We start from the raw sequence: 15,143 nt of genomic DNA, 5'->3' as shown, positions 1-15,143 counted from the left end.
TCTTATCGTTGTGTGCCTAATTATGATTAGTGATTGATTTTCTAGTCTACTGATTACTGTAAATTTGCCGTTTCTCTACGTGGGGTTTACATACACTTTTACTAGGTGTCTAAGTGTAAACATACCCTAATCTAAGTACTAGAATTATGTTGGCTGAGATGAAATGAAAATTTATGTATCGGACATGAGGTCCATTTTCGCATTGATGGTATACTATAGAGCAACAGAACTCTTGATAGAAAAATTATTATTAGGATTTTTTTTGATTTTTTTTTTTTGCAAGGGCCGGGGTTGATATATTAAATAAAGGTATTAATTTACTTATAAATATAACTTTATAAGTGTTTTCTAGGATTATTTTAATATTATAAGACTCTTTGATAATTATTATAAATAAAGGTATTAATTTACTTATAAATATAACTTTATAAGTGTTTTCTAGGATTATTTTTATATTATAAGATTCTTTGATAATTATTATTACTATTGTTATTAAAAATTAGTTTTATTATTAATTTAGTAACATTATTTTTAAGGTTTTCTCTACAATTGTTTTTTGTTATTTTATCCACTTCTCCAATTTCACCATTAAATGAAAGGAATAATAACTCATCCTTTAATGATAAAAGAACAAAATAATAGTAGAAAATACCTTAAGTTTAAAATTTGTAATAGCAAGTTATATGTGTATTTGAACCTATTATTGTTTTTAAATTTAATTAAAAATAAAAATTAAATTTGTATTTATTAATTTCAAATTACTTTTAGAAATATTTTGAATTCGTATTATTTTATGAATTTTTTTAGAAGAAAAAATTTATGGATAATGTTTTTAAATAATTATATTTTTTTGTCAAACAATAATTATATAGGTCAACTAACTGATTATTCTTTTCTGATGAAAAATTAAAATGGAATTGATTCAAGAAGAATATAGTTACGAATTTGATCAAATGTTAGGAAAAAAATATGTAATTTCTTAAAAATGAAAGGGACTTGGTTAATTTGAATAATATTAGAAATTTTATCGTAAAAATTAAGAAAGAAATTGAAAAGGACAGCAGAGTAAGCATAAAGGCCAGTAAGCCTACTGGCCCAATCAGCCCAAACATTCATATTCCAGAAAACCCACAATGACCGACGACGCTTAGTTGACCAGAAAACGGCGGGAATTTCTTGCCGTTAAGTGATCACTAATTCACCATTCACCACGACAAACAAGCTTCAATTATTAATCTCTTAATCATATTTTTTCTTGAGCTAATCTTAATCCAGTTCTTCTTTAACCACCAAAAATGTCCTTTTCATTTTTTCAACACCTCATAATCAACCATTAATCACAGTACTAATACTAATCCCACTTCATTTATTTTTCAAACTCCCAAAAAATACCCAGTCAACGTTCCACAAAAATAAATATCTAAATTCAAACTCATTTCTTCATCTTCTTCCTCAACAATGAATCCAAAATTAGCTTTACCGTTACTAATTTCCCTTCTAACATTCAATTTCTGCAACTCTAAATGCACCAAAGGCTGCGATTTAGCTTTAGCATCATACTACGTATGGCAAAACACCACCACTACATTCATCGCCGAAGTAATGAAATCTCCGCTCTTAGACTCACCGGAAACCATCGTAACTTATAACAAAGACTCCGTCCGTAACAAAGATAGTCTCCCGTCTTTCATCCGAGTCAACCTCCCTTTCCCCTGCGATTGCATCAACGGTGAATTCCTTGGCCACGTATTCACTTACAAGATTAGATCAGGCGACACGTATGATGTCGTCGCTGATAAGTATTATTCTAATTTGACTACGATTCCCTGGTTGCAACGGTTTAATAGCTATCCTGAGGTTAATATACCTGATACTGGTACTCTTAATGTCACGGTTAATTGTTCGTGTGGAGATAGTGGAATTTCCAAGGATTATGGTCTGTTTGTTACGTATCCGCTTCGGCCTGAGGATTCTTTGGAATCTGTTGCGCGTCAGAGTAATATTAGTGCTGATTTGATTCGGAGATATAATCCTGGTATTGATTTTAGTCAAGGAAGTGGTTTGGTTTATTTTCCTGGGAAAGGTAACTTAATTTTGCTTGCGATTTATCTAGATATGATTCTTGCTAGGTATACTGACACGGACACGGCGGAACTGTGTTATTTTAAGGTTCTTTTAAGTAAAAAATGAAGTTTCGTGTCTGAAATGTCAAGTATTTGAAATGTTTTACGTGCTACCTAGGGTTCTTGTATTAACACAATGATATTGGTTGACTGGCTCTGACTTGAGTTCACCTTAGAATTCTGAAAACGACTCCATTGCCGGAATGCCGGTTAAGCTTTTTAGTTGACTGAACCTTTTTTTTTAATTTGTTTACAGACTTGGAAGGTAGCTATCGGCCCCTGACTTCAAGGTAATTCTAGTTGCTGTATTCTACTTATGTTAAACTTTATTTATATCTTACAATTGTGAAGTAATTGTTTTTATTTTTTTTTATTTTTTTTGCTTTTGCAGCAAAGGTGGTTTGGTTTGTCTCTGGACAACACTTTTTGTATGATGATATGATATTTGGGCAGAGATGCTAAAGTGAAATTTCATTAATCTTACATGTGTAGTCTTAAAATAAACAGGAATATCAGGCGGAATAATTGCTGGAATATGCATAGCAGTAGTAGCTGTGGTGCTGTTAATAGCTGTGTGTATATACTTTGGAATTTACAGAAAGAAGAAGGTGAAAGGGGCATTGCTGTCTACATCTCAAGATCTCTCTGGCCATGCGCTTCATGGTAAGTTTTTTCTTTTCATTTGTCTTTGCAACCAGGAAAGTATGTTTCACTTGTGATTTTAGTTTTAAATGTGGTAGAATCGGGGTAAACATCCCCACTTGTTTGAGATGCTTGATAGCACATTCTCACTTGTTTGAGATGCTTGATAAAAAAGGGGAAAATGGTGTATTTGTTTTCATGGTAATGGCCCTCTTTTCCTTTCCCTCTTTTTCCCAAATGAGGGGAAAATCTCAAGCCCCCACCCCCTCCCTCTTCCCCCCCATCACTTTTCTTCATCTTCCCAAACAAATGGTAAGGCTAATATGTTTTAATATTATACGATTTAGTTCTCTTCTAATATTTAATTGTACTTTTTTGTTATTCAAAACTTTTATGCTAATCCATGCTTCTGTATACAATATGGTTTGATGCATTATGGGTTGTTTGTCATAAGAAGTATTACTTATGTGATGAACTATTACATAAGAAGCATTGTGCATTGCTCATTCTCTTCTACTAATAAAAGAATCATATAAATTAATAGTTGTGTATTTGCTTTTTTCTGCCATACTTATTACTTGTATAATCAGCTTCTTTTTTTGTATGTCAAAAATTTATGGAAACTTAAGGATATCGATTTTCTGATAGTCTCTCTTCTGTAAATGAAACTCTTATGGATGATTAGACTTGTTCAACCTTTTCTCGTTCTTGTTTGGTGCAAGGTTCTAGAAGTAACTCAGATAAACCTGTGGAATCAACTGGTGTGGCACAATCTCCAGGTCTTACAGGCATAACTGTGGACAAGTCAGTCGAATTCTCATATGAAGAACTTGCTCAGGCTAGTGATAACTTCAGTTTGGCTAACAAGATTGGCCAAGGTGGCTTTGGCTCTGTATACTATGCAGAACTTAGAGGCGAGGTCAGTGTTCACACTACTCATTTACTTAGAAATTGTTGACAAATTGTGTGCAGATTTTCTTATCATAATGTGGTGAAATATTTAATTTAATATCTTTGCTCTTTCTTAAGACAAGTGGGCACCATGCTTTTGTTTTTTTTTCTGTTTTTTGGATCTTACACAAGTCATTTTCTCAGTCAATATGAACTCGACCACACAACGTAAAACACCAGGGGATGCTTTTAAGATGCATATGCTATTAGATTTATTTTACTTTTACTTTGGTGGGGGTCATTTAGATGGGGTCAAGGAAATGTTTTGATGGACTAAAAGTATGTAGTACTCTTGAAATTACATAAAATAAAATCTATTAAGAATACTCCTGGTTTTAAGTTATTCTAAACAATCCTAGATTTTATTTAGATGGAAATGCATTTACAATCAAGTGCAAATATAAGTAAGGTCTTGCCAAGGAGACACCACTAGTTGGAAAACGTAATGATAAAACTTTAAATCCTGAGAAAATATGGTAGTTTTACTCGGATATTTTATTAAACAGAGATCAGATTCAATTGAGAATGAATGTTTAAACTAGAAAAAAAAAACGTTTTAAATAGATTTTAAGAAGTTGATTGTGATGTTCTTTATTGTTAGGGACCAAAGCATATTCTGATGGGTTTTTTTAATCCAGTCGTAAATCTTTTGCTTCTAAATCCATAATTTTGGTTTACCATGCAGAAAGCCGCAATCAAGAAGATGGACATGCAGGCTTCAAAAGAATTTTTTGCGGAACTAAAAGTCTTAACTCATGTTCATCATTTGAACCTGGTACTCTTTCTCTCTATAATAGCAGAAAAATTAGTCATGTGTAAGAATTACGTTCATTTGAGTGTATGTATCAAATTTTGTTACAGGGCAGGTTTCAAAATAATTTTTGGTGCTACCTACAAAATCAACTACTTTCATGTTTATTTTGTAAATTAAACTAGTTTATTTCCAACACATTGCAAAGATTAAATTGATTTTTCTTTTATTATTAATTTAAGTTTATTATCTAAGAGTTCTAGTGACTAATATGACTACATATGTATTTATATTAATTTTCATTCTTAATAATTCTAAATAAGCTGACAATTGCTTGTTAGATGGAGAGGAACATAAAAGGGTTTAGCACTTCTTTTGTTTTTTTACTTGAAACCTTTTAGACAGTACTTTGGCATACCTAGATATCAATACATTATTTCATTTACCCAAAGGAAATAATATTTTAGAAGTCTTCTGTGTTGAGACATAATCGACCTTTATGTAAATTAAGTTGGTTGCTGACATGGTCATAGATTAGGAAGTGTCTGGTGATTGTGATAGATTACTACGCCTTGTAGCGTTGGTACACCAGTTCTGATACAAGTACTTCAATGCACCGCATACACCTAAGCTGCGGCTCTTTCCTTGGCAAGAAAATCTTATACGCCGTGTTCCAATCTGCCATGTGAAAGCAAAAGCCATATCAAATTTTTATTGTAAACAAAAATAGAGAACATTTTATTGAGGCACAGCATTTCAGAGATTTACTGCAATAGTCAAGAATTGCCCTTAATGTCATATCCGGAAACTATTAAAGACTTTTAAAAGCACAAAGCTGTATTATATATTTAGCATTCATTCCTGGAGCCGGAAGTTATTTTGAACAGCTAATGTTTTCATGGTTAGTTAGAACTTAGAATTTATGATCAAGTCAGATGATTTATATCTCTACCTTGAAGTATCTATTTACTTTTGTGGGAGCTATATAAGTTGATGCTATAGTTGTTTCCCTATGCATGTAATTTTGTAGACTCCAGTTTGCACGGATGGCATTGTAAATGTTTTTATTGACTTATATAGCTGCTTAATCTTTTCCATGCTAAATGCAGGTCCGATTGATTGGATATTGTGTTGAAGGTTCTCTTTTTCTAGTTTACGAATTCATTGAGAATGGCAACTTAAGCCAACATTTGCATGGCTCTGGAGGTGAGATTCTCTGCATTTTGTTGATAATTTCTGGTCTTAGCTGCCAGAAATAGATAGTAATAGCAATGTTACTTGTTTTTCAGGAAGGGATCCATTGCCATGGTCTACTAGGGTGCAAATCGCCCTTGATTCAGCTAGAGGACTTGAATACATCCATGAGCATACTGTTCCTGTTTATATTCATCGTGATATTAAGTCTGCTAACATATTGATTGACAAGAATTTCCGTGGGAAGGTTGTAGCACCATCTCTATTGTGACGATTCTCCATTTTAAGTCTTTCCAATGGTCATAGTTCGCTAAGCCCTTTGTGATACAGGTTGCAGATTTTGGGTTGACTAAACTAACTGAGGTTGGAAGTGCATCAATTCCCACACGTCTTGTGGGTACATTTGGATACATGCCACCTGAGTAAGAAACTTCTTTAATTAACATAAGACTAGATCTCATTATTAAGCTACATGCATAATCCCTTTTTAGCCTCACAATTTGCTTATTGGTATAAAATTTAAACAAAATTTTCTTGAGATCTGTGCTTTAGAGTGTGGTTTCACTATCTTGTTCTTGCCTATATATCTGTGAGTTTCACTGTTTGAGGCCTAGGATTCAGAACGACGGTTATGAACTTCTTTAAGAAACGCCGCATAAAATGAGTTCGCTAATGAAGATTAAGTCTTCTATTCAGAATTTGTACGAAGACAACTTATTATCACCAAAATATTTAGGAAGGATGATGGTTAAACATGAATTCAACACTAATTCTATCACCAAGTTAAAAGCATGTTTACTGTGTTTAATGAAGCGACTGTAGTCAGGCTTGAGAATCTTATGCTGATGTATGGTGATGACCTGTCATGTGCCGGGCCAGCCGGGCTTTAGTGTTTTAAATGCAAGCCTGGTTAGGGCCCCATATTCACCAGCCAAGTCCTTCCCGTAAATTATATTTATACGGGCCCGGATCCAATTTTTTAGGCTTATATGAGAACAAATATTATAATAAAAGCTCAAACCCGCCCATAAAAACCAGGCTTATTACAGGTTCAGGCTTGAGACAAAATTAATTGTTCGAGCCTGGCTCAAGGAGGATGGGCATGTGCGGTACCCAGGCCCATAAACAAGTCATACTTTTAACCCTATGGGTTTGAGCAATGCTCTTCAGATATATTTATATCATGGATCAAAATTTTCATGCTCGACTGCAGATATGCTCAATATGGTGATGTTTCCCCAAAAGTGGATGTTTATGCCTTGGGAGTTGTCCTCTATGAACTTATATCTGCCAAAGAAGCTATCGTCAAGTCAAACGGGTCTAGTGCTGAGTCAAGGGGCCTTGTTGCTTTGGTTAAGTATCTTCCATCCTTCTTTTTTATCAATTAAACACATGCAGAAGTTTTTAGAGGACTTTAATTTCTGAATTGGACTAAACTAGACAAGTTGACAAAAACTGGTTTGTGATCGACGCTTTTTTCAATTGATTTGAGTTAGGAGACAAAATTTCACACACAAATAGAGTAAACGATTTCTGGAAATAGTGTATGAGCTGACATTACGGTTATTATGCTATGTAGTTTGAGGATGTCCTTAGTCAACCCGATCCTAAAGAAGACCTCCTCAAATTGATTGATCCAAGGCTTGGAGATAGTTATCCATTCGATTCTGTTCGAAAGGTTAAATAATGTCTTACAACTTATATTACCATCCTTACTTACATTTTGATGAATTCTAAAGATCTGTGGAAAATTATGGTTGCAGATGGCTCAGCTTGCCAAGGCATGTACGCAAGAGAATCCACAACTACGACCAAGCATGAGATCTATCGTTGTCGCTTTAATGACACTCTCGTCCTCAACGGAGGATTGGGATGTCGGCTCCTTCTATGAAAATCAAGCTCTTGTGAATTTAATGTCAGGAAGATAGAGGCTTTAGTCGTCGAGCATTTCAGAGATTTTTTATCGTCCTCTGTAAGTTAACCTATTATACTCTCATCTTTATAATTCCAGATGCTTGTATCATTTGTAAATGTTCAATAGGAAGTTATCAGAAGGAAACACAGAATTATTTTTGATTATTTGATATTTGATGGATGCACATAAAGCATTTTTCAAATTATATTTTTTGGAAATAATGTAGCATGAAATCACTATGTATTTGCTCTATTTTTTTTGTCAAACAAGTAAGGATAAAAATAATCCAGAAACTTTTGTAGAATTTGTGGAGCTCTCCAGTTTGAGAGTCCGTATGATATAATTTATCTATTTAGGTGGAAGTTTGTTACGATATAATTTTAATGGATAGAGAAGTTTAGCGGAAAAAAAATGATATCATTAAAATTGAGTTGTGAATTACATATTATGGTTCAATGCAGTGCCAATTTTTTCAGCACATTTCATTTCTATAAGAAATTGTATAAATTTGCATTATGAGCAACTAACTAATGACAAGGAGTACTCTTGATTTATATAATGAAATGGCAAATTAAAAAAACTTATCAGAGCAAACGAAAAAAAACTAACTCCATATCTATATATAATTCTGAATTCATAGCAAAAATGATTCTATGTCAATTTGTATGTTTATATATATATTTAAAATATTACTACTATAATTTAGTTATTTAGCTATTCCTTTTGTTCCATTTTATTTGTCACTTTTTTATTTTCAGATATGTTAAGGGTACATTAAATAATATAATATTATATTCTTCTATACTTCTTATATTTCTTGGTTATTAAAGTATAAAGACTTTATATCTATATAATATATATCATGAAATTTGCATTGAAAATATAATTCAGTCAACACATTTATAATGGTTGTTTCTAAGAAAATAAATGCAAACATATAGTAAAATAAATTTAGTTGATTTTATTAAACATATAACTTTCGTATTATAGTATGAATAGTTGAATGTGCTAAGTTTTTTTTAGAATAAATAGTATAAATAATTATCCACAGTTTTCTTTTAAAACTAATTTCTCTGAATGTCATTGGTGGTTCATAATCATGAAGAAAAGTTCATGCTATTGGCAAAGACAGGGACCTAACTTTTCAAATTCAACACAAAACAAAACTTTAAAGTCAACGTCATTTACTATGTTAACCTTACTTGGGCATCACGTTCTACTGTTTTATGGCTGAAAACACATCTATACTTTTGCTCAAATTTTATTTTAGACTTTAAAACTTTTTTTTTCAATTTTGAATTAAAGTCATGAAACTTTGGATAGTTATATAATATTAATGTTTTTAATTTAAAAATTAGTGTGTGTTGGTAAGAGTGAACATTATATCAACTTAATTAAAACCAACTTTTTTTTTAACTAAATTCATGAAATCTTTTTTTATATTTAAAAAGATATCAAATTTTATCCTCGTCGAACTGAATTGATATGAATGATAAAAAAATTATAAGTACCAATAAATGAAATGATTAAATTAATTAATTTATTTAGTCAATTCAACCAATAACATAAAATGATATGAATTAAAACAAATCAATTTTGATTATTTGATTGGCTAACGAAACTTTAAAAAATAAAAAAAAATTATGAAATACATTATCAAAATTTAATCAAAATATATCACCTTAATCAATTATTTTGGTTTAATATAAATATTTCTTATCCCTATATTGAAACTTTACTCATTTTTATTTTATGAATACTATAAAAATATGTATATTACTATATTATTTTCTTAACTAATTGATTTTCTAGTAATTAAAAATAAAAATATATATACAAATTAAATTAAAATATTTATTTAAAATCATTAAATTATAGTTTCGTCTTAATTTTTAATAAAATTTATAAAACTAAAATTTTATTTTAATATTGTAATACTTATATTTTTATATTAATGAATGTGATCATTAAATGTGTGGTATATCTTTTACTTTGTCAATATAAATTATATAAATAATATTCAAATTTCATAAATTTCTTCGAGGAACTTTTAATAAAATTTGAAAATGTGGGGATGTATAATGAGCAAAACATAGTTAGAGATCAAAACATAATCTGACCCTAAATTTTAAACGGCTGCATGCATCCATTACTATAAAAGAAAGAGTTTTTTTAGACAAATACCCCTAAAACACATAAATAATCTCACGGCTACTACAGGAAATTAATTATAACCATATTACCGTTAACCTTAATTTCTTATAATAAATAAACTTCTTAAATTGCCAAATTACGATTCTCTTCCATTCCTTCTCGCGATTTTCTGTCAAGCTAAAATTCTCTCAATCTCCATCTCGCAAAAATTCTCTGAAGCTCAAAATCAGAAATTCAGAGAAGATTGAAGAAAAATAATTGCGATTTTCTGAAGCTCAAAATCAGAAATTCAGAGAAGATTGAAGAAAAATAATTGCAGTTCATTACATCGAAGATGTTTCGATCAAATACAGAAGACATTAATCAGTCAAATTTGAAGAATACTCGAGGAATCGCATATGATATGACTTTAATAAGCGATTCAGGTTAGAAACTGATCAATCGCGACTCATATTCAATTGTTTGATTTTAAAATTAAATTAACTAAATCGCTTAGTTAGGTAACTGTTGTATCAGATCAATCGCGTAGTTAGGTAACTAGATACATTGATAATCATTCAAAATTGAATACGTTGATAGTTTTGCTGCTGTTTTTTGTTGATAATTACTTAAAATTTGTGATAATTACTGTATTTTGAATTTACTGAAGCTGTTATAGAGGTTTTAATAATTAGTGATGTGTTGATGGTTTACTAAATGGTTAATAAGTCTTTACTGATAACTTGAAAGATTATTCAATTTGATTTAGGTTTTATTGTTGATAATTACTTAAAATTGTGATAATTAGTGTATATTTTCAATGTACTGAAGCAGTTATAGAATTTTTATTGATTTATTGATCTGTTGATGGTTTACTAAATGGTTAATAAGTCTTTACTGATAACTTGAAAGATTATTCAATTTCTTTAAGTTTTATAGTTGTTAATTAATTAAATTTTGTGATAATTAGTGTATTTAGAGTGTACTGATGCAGTTATAGAAGTTTTAATAATTATTGATCTGCTGATGGTTTACTAAATGGTTAATAAGCCTTTACTAATACCTTGAGTTCAATTTCTTTAGGTTGTATAGTTGATAATTAACTAAATATTGTAGTAAATAGTGTATTTTGACTGTACTGTGAAAACAAACCATATTACATAACAACATTATATATTTTGACTGTACTGAGACAGTTATTGAAGTTTATGGTTTACACAATGGTTTACTAAATGGTTAACAATATACTAACAGTTATAGAAGTTTAGTTAGTAAGCATTTACTGATGGTTTACTGAATAATTTGAAAATAGGTTGGAAGTACATATTTTGTTTATAGTTTACTAATGGTTTAATATGTGTTACTAATGTTAAATCATTAAAATGCAGCAAAAGGAACACTGAAGGCTCTTGTGCACTATGATGGAGTATGGGATGAGCATTTTAATTACTCCAACTACAAGATGAAAGGAATACTGATAAGGGAAAACACAACCTTTGAAGAAATTAAGGAATTGATAGTAGGTATACTAGAGGTAAACAGTTGGGAAACCAAAATGGAAATCAGATTTCAGTTAGAAAGCAACTACCAAACTTTAGAAATTGAAGATAATGTCAGCCTGCAATTCTACATTGAAATGAAAAAAGATGAACCGCGAGTAACCAGTTTTCCATTATGTGTTACAACAAACAAATTTGAAGGTCAGCCACAAATACAAAATATCAACAGTGAAGCTTCTATTGGAATTATTAAAGAACAATTTGTGGATACAACGTCTAGTAGTGGCACTGCAATTGATATTATAAAATATGCAGAAATATTATACAACCAGACAAGAAAAGAAGATGAGGAAGCTGAAAGTAAACCACAAGAAATCAACATCGTCACTGATCCAAAAATAACAGAAATCTATGTTGGACAGATCTTCAAAGACAAAAAAATTATGAAGACAAGTTTCTGTTTCTACACGATTGCTAACCAATTTCAGTATAAAGTTAGTAAGTCTTGCAAAAGAGAATATATAGTCATTTGCATTAATGAAGATTGCAGGTGGACAGTGAGAGCTTCAAGAGATGGAAAGATAAATATGTTTGTGATTAGAAGAATGATAAACATCCACACATGCCCACCAAATATAAGAATGGATGACAAAAGGCAAGCAACAGCTTCAATAATAGGGGAACATATAAAAATGAAGTTCTTGGATATAAAAACAATCTATACTCCAGCTGATATTATTGCAGATATTCAGAGAGATTTTGGGATTGTTTTGAGTTACAATAGGGCATGGAGGTCAAACGTAAAGGCACTAAACCAAATTAGAGGTAGTCCGCGCGACTCGTATTCAATTTTGCCTGGATATTTGCACATGCTTCTACAAACTAATCCAGGGTCAGTTGTAGATCTTCATACAACTGATGAAAACAAATTTGAATATATGTTTATGGCTCTAGATGCTTCTATTAAAGGTTGGAGATACTGTAGACCAATAATTGTAGTAGATGGAACATTTTTGAAGTCGAACTACGGTGGAACATTAATAACAGCAAGTACACAAGACGGAAATGGTAAGATTTTCCCCCTTGCTTTTGCAGTTGTTGATTCCGAAAATGATGATTCCTGGGAATATTTTTTTTTTAAATTGAAAGAAGCATTTGGTGGAAGAAATGGGCTGTGTATTGTTTCAGATAGGCATTTGAGTATATTGAATGGGGTCAAAAAGGTTTTTCCTGAAGCAAGTCATGCAATATGTATGTACCATTTGCTAAGTAACATCAAATCAAAGTTCAAACACGATCCGGATACATTGAGAGACTGTTTCTATGGAGCTGCAAGATCATACACAACTAAGGGATTTGACTACTACATGAAAGAGCTTGATGCCATTAATGCCGGAATTCGAAAGTACCTAACAGATATTGGGATCGAGAAGTGGGCAAGAGCACATTGTAAAGCTAATAGGTATGACTAAAAAAAAATTATATTAGTTAACTGATAATTCTTTATAAGTTTGATATGACTATTCTTTATATAGTTAACTGACAGTTTCCTTTATATTTACTGTAAGTTTGTTATATAAATTACAACAAGTTTGATCATAATTTATAAAATATTAGGTACTCGACAATGACATCGAATATCGCCGAGTCTTTGAATGCAGCAATCAAAGCAGCTAGGGAATTACCAATAACAACGCTCCTTGAAAGTTTGAGGTGTTTGATGCAAGAATGGAGTTATGCTAACAGAAATATTGCAATTTGTACATTTACTAAGCTGACAAACAAAGCAGAACATGAACTCAGAAATCACTATGCATCATCTTTAAGAATGAAGGTAAATTTTCAATTACAGTACATTTTAATTTCAACTATACTATATTAGCTAACTGTTTTCTAAGAGTTGTCTAATGGTAAGTTAACTGTCAAATATATGTTTTTCACAACAGGCTTCAACATCTGTTAGAGGTTTGCACAGTGTGGAAGATGGTGATAAAACCTTTATAGTAAAACTTAATGAAAGAACATGCACATGCTGCAGATTTCAATTGGATGAAATGCCATGTCCACATGCTATTGCTATATTAAGCAAACTACACCAAGAACCATATCAATACTACTCAGACTTTTTCACTAAAGAAAATATGCTTGCCACATATGAAGGAGTTGTCTATCCAATGCCTAGCCAAAATAATTGGGATTTACCTGCCAATGTTGAAAGTGTGGAAGTTCTTCCGCCAATAGGAGCAATTCCAGCAGGAAGACCAAAGAAAAGAATCACGGGACCAAATGAAATAAAGAAGACAAATCAGTGTGGAAGATGCAAACAAAGAGGACATAATAAAAAGACATGTAAAAATATACCAAAATAATAAAATTTAGTTTCCAAATACATTTCCTAAATACATTGATTAAATGATTTGTAATTCATTGAATTTTGGCTCAATTAAAGGATTTCCTTCTTTTTTTTATTTGTTTCTTATAATTTTAACCATTTACTAATTATTTACTACTGTGTTACCAGAGATATATCAAAAAATTATATGTCACTACATATTAAGACAGTGATAAATAATAAATTACTTACATATTAAGACAGTGATAAATAATAAATTACTAAACTATTACTACATGTTTTATAAATTACTAGAGGTTTACTAATATGTTGCTTAACATATATTTATAAAGTTACTATAGGTTTCCTAATAGGTTACTAATAAGTTACGTAGCATCTATTTATAAAGTTTTATTAAAAAGTTTTATTTATAATTTATTTTCTTTACTTAAATATTAATAATATTTATAATCTCATTTAAATCTATCAACTTTTTTAATATATTTAATTTGATATTTAAAATGATATAATCTTAAAAATTTCTTTATAGACTACTAACTATAAAGCACTACCTTACTATTAATTTACCAAAACAATATCAAAAGTATACTACAACATACAACTGATAAAGGAAATTTAGTTAATATCTATAAAATTATAAAAAATATTATAAGTTTACTAACCAGTTACCAAAACATTACTAACAGTATAAGTCAATTACCATTTACTAAAACTAAAACAGTAGCCATTACAAATAAAGTCATACAAACAAAGTCATAATAGGAAAAAAAACAATATTGTTCAGATCTTGTTCAGACAAAACACTAAAAAACTTAAAAGTACTAAGCTAAAATGATAAGCTTCAGATCTTATTCTTCCCTTTCCTCTTTGGATTTGGGACCTCCTCTTCAACCTCTTCATCGCTAACAATATTTCTCTCTATCTTCATATTGCCATAGCGGTACAGAAGAAATGCAACACGCTCACGATAATTCTCAATATTAAATTCAGAAGGTATTTCTTTACACAGACACAAAAACTCCGCAAAAGCAAGCAAAAACGCACCACAATCGCTGAATAAAAAACATAAAAATGAATTATTCAACAAAACTGCATAATTTTACAAATAGTAAATTTGAAAACATACCTATCCTTTTGACTTGGAAGATCATCCACAGTTTCAATACGGAAAGCATCAGTTGAATTCTTATTCAAATAAGGCTGAGAAGTCAGATCAATGTCACTGCGCAACTCATAAAAATTCATCTGAGATAAAAAAAAAGTGGAATTAGAACAGAATATTTTGTAGTTGCTTCAACTGCAGACTTCTTCGCCACATTTGAACTCATAGAGTTATACACATATATGCATCTTTCTTTGAAGACCAAACGCCCCAAAATCCAGTGCTTCTGCTTCTTCATGTTCATTGGAAACAACACCTCATCTACATTCTCCCAATGTGTATTGCAAAGCATCTTGTATCCACAAATATACTTTGCAATAAGACTACGATCAGTAACTGAAGTAGATTCAGGCTTCTTCCTCTTCAAGTATGCCACATAGTATGAAGTCATTCTATCATCGAAGAGGCAGTCAGTTGTCG

The 15,143-nt window shown here is 30.9% G+C and overlaps 2 protein-coding genes across 2 annotated transcripts; both read left to right on the top strand.

Annotated features, from left to right (window-relative positions):
- The first annotated feature begins 1,360 nt into the window (after window positions 1–1,360).
- On the top strand, window positions 1,361–7,797 carry LOC126655678 (lysM domain receptor-like kinase 3). Its single transcript, XM_050349928.2, has 10 exons — window positions 1,361–2,083; window positions 2,631–2,786; window positions 3,488–3,684; window positions 4,402–4,491; window positions 5,577–5,673; window positions 5,757–5,908; window positions 5,992–6,083; window positions 6,875–7,013; window positions 7,241–7,339; window positions 7,425–7,797. The coding sequence occupies exons 1-10, from the start codon at window positions 1,459–1,461 to the stop codon at window positions 7,587–7,589; spliced, it is 1,812 nt and encodes a 603-aa protein (XP_050205885.1). The 5' UTR covers window positions 1,361–1,458; the 3' UTR covers window positions 7,590–7,797.
- Window positions 7,798–10,064: 2,267 nt separating this feature from the next.
- LOC126657220 (uncharacterized) lies at window positions 10,065–13,577 on the top strand. The gene is made up of 4 exons (XM_050351881.2): window positions 10,065–10,155; window positions 11,098–12,670; window positions 12,826–13,042; window positions 13,155–13,577. Exons 1-4 carry the CDS (start codon window positions 10,065–10,067, stop codon window positions 13,575–13,577), a joined length of 2,304 nt encoding a protein of 767 aa, XP_050207838.2.
- Window positions 13,578–15,143: the final 1,566 nt, after the last annotated feature.

Source organism: Mercurialis annua, linkage group LG7, assembly GCF_937616625.2.
Source record: "Mercurialis annua linkage group LG7, ddMerAnnu1.2, whole genome shotgun sequence".
NCBI classification, from domain to species: domain Eukaryota; kingdom Viridiplantae; phylum Streptophyta; class Magnoliopsida; order Malpighiales; family Euphorbiaceae; genus Mercurialis; species Mercurialis annua.
The sequence above is the reverse complement of the archived record's forward strand: the minus strand, read 5'-3'. Positions and strand labels throughout refer to the sequence as shown.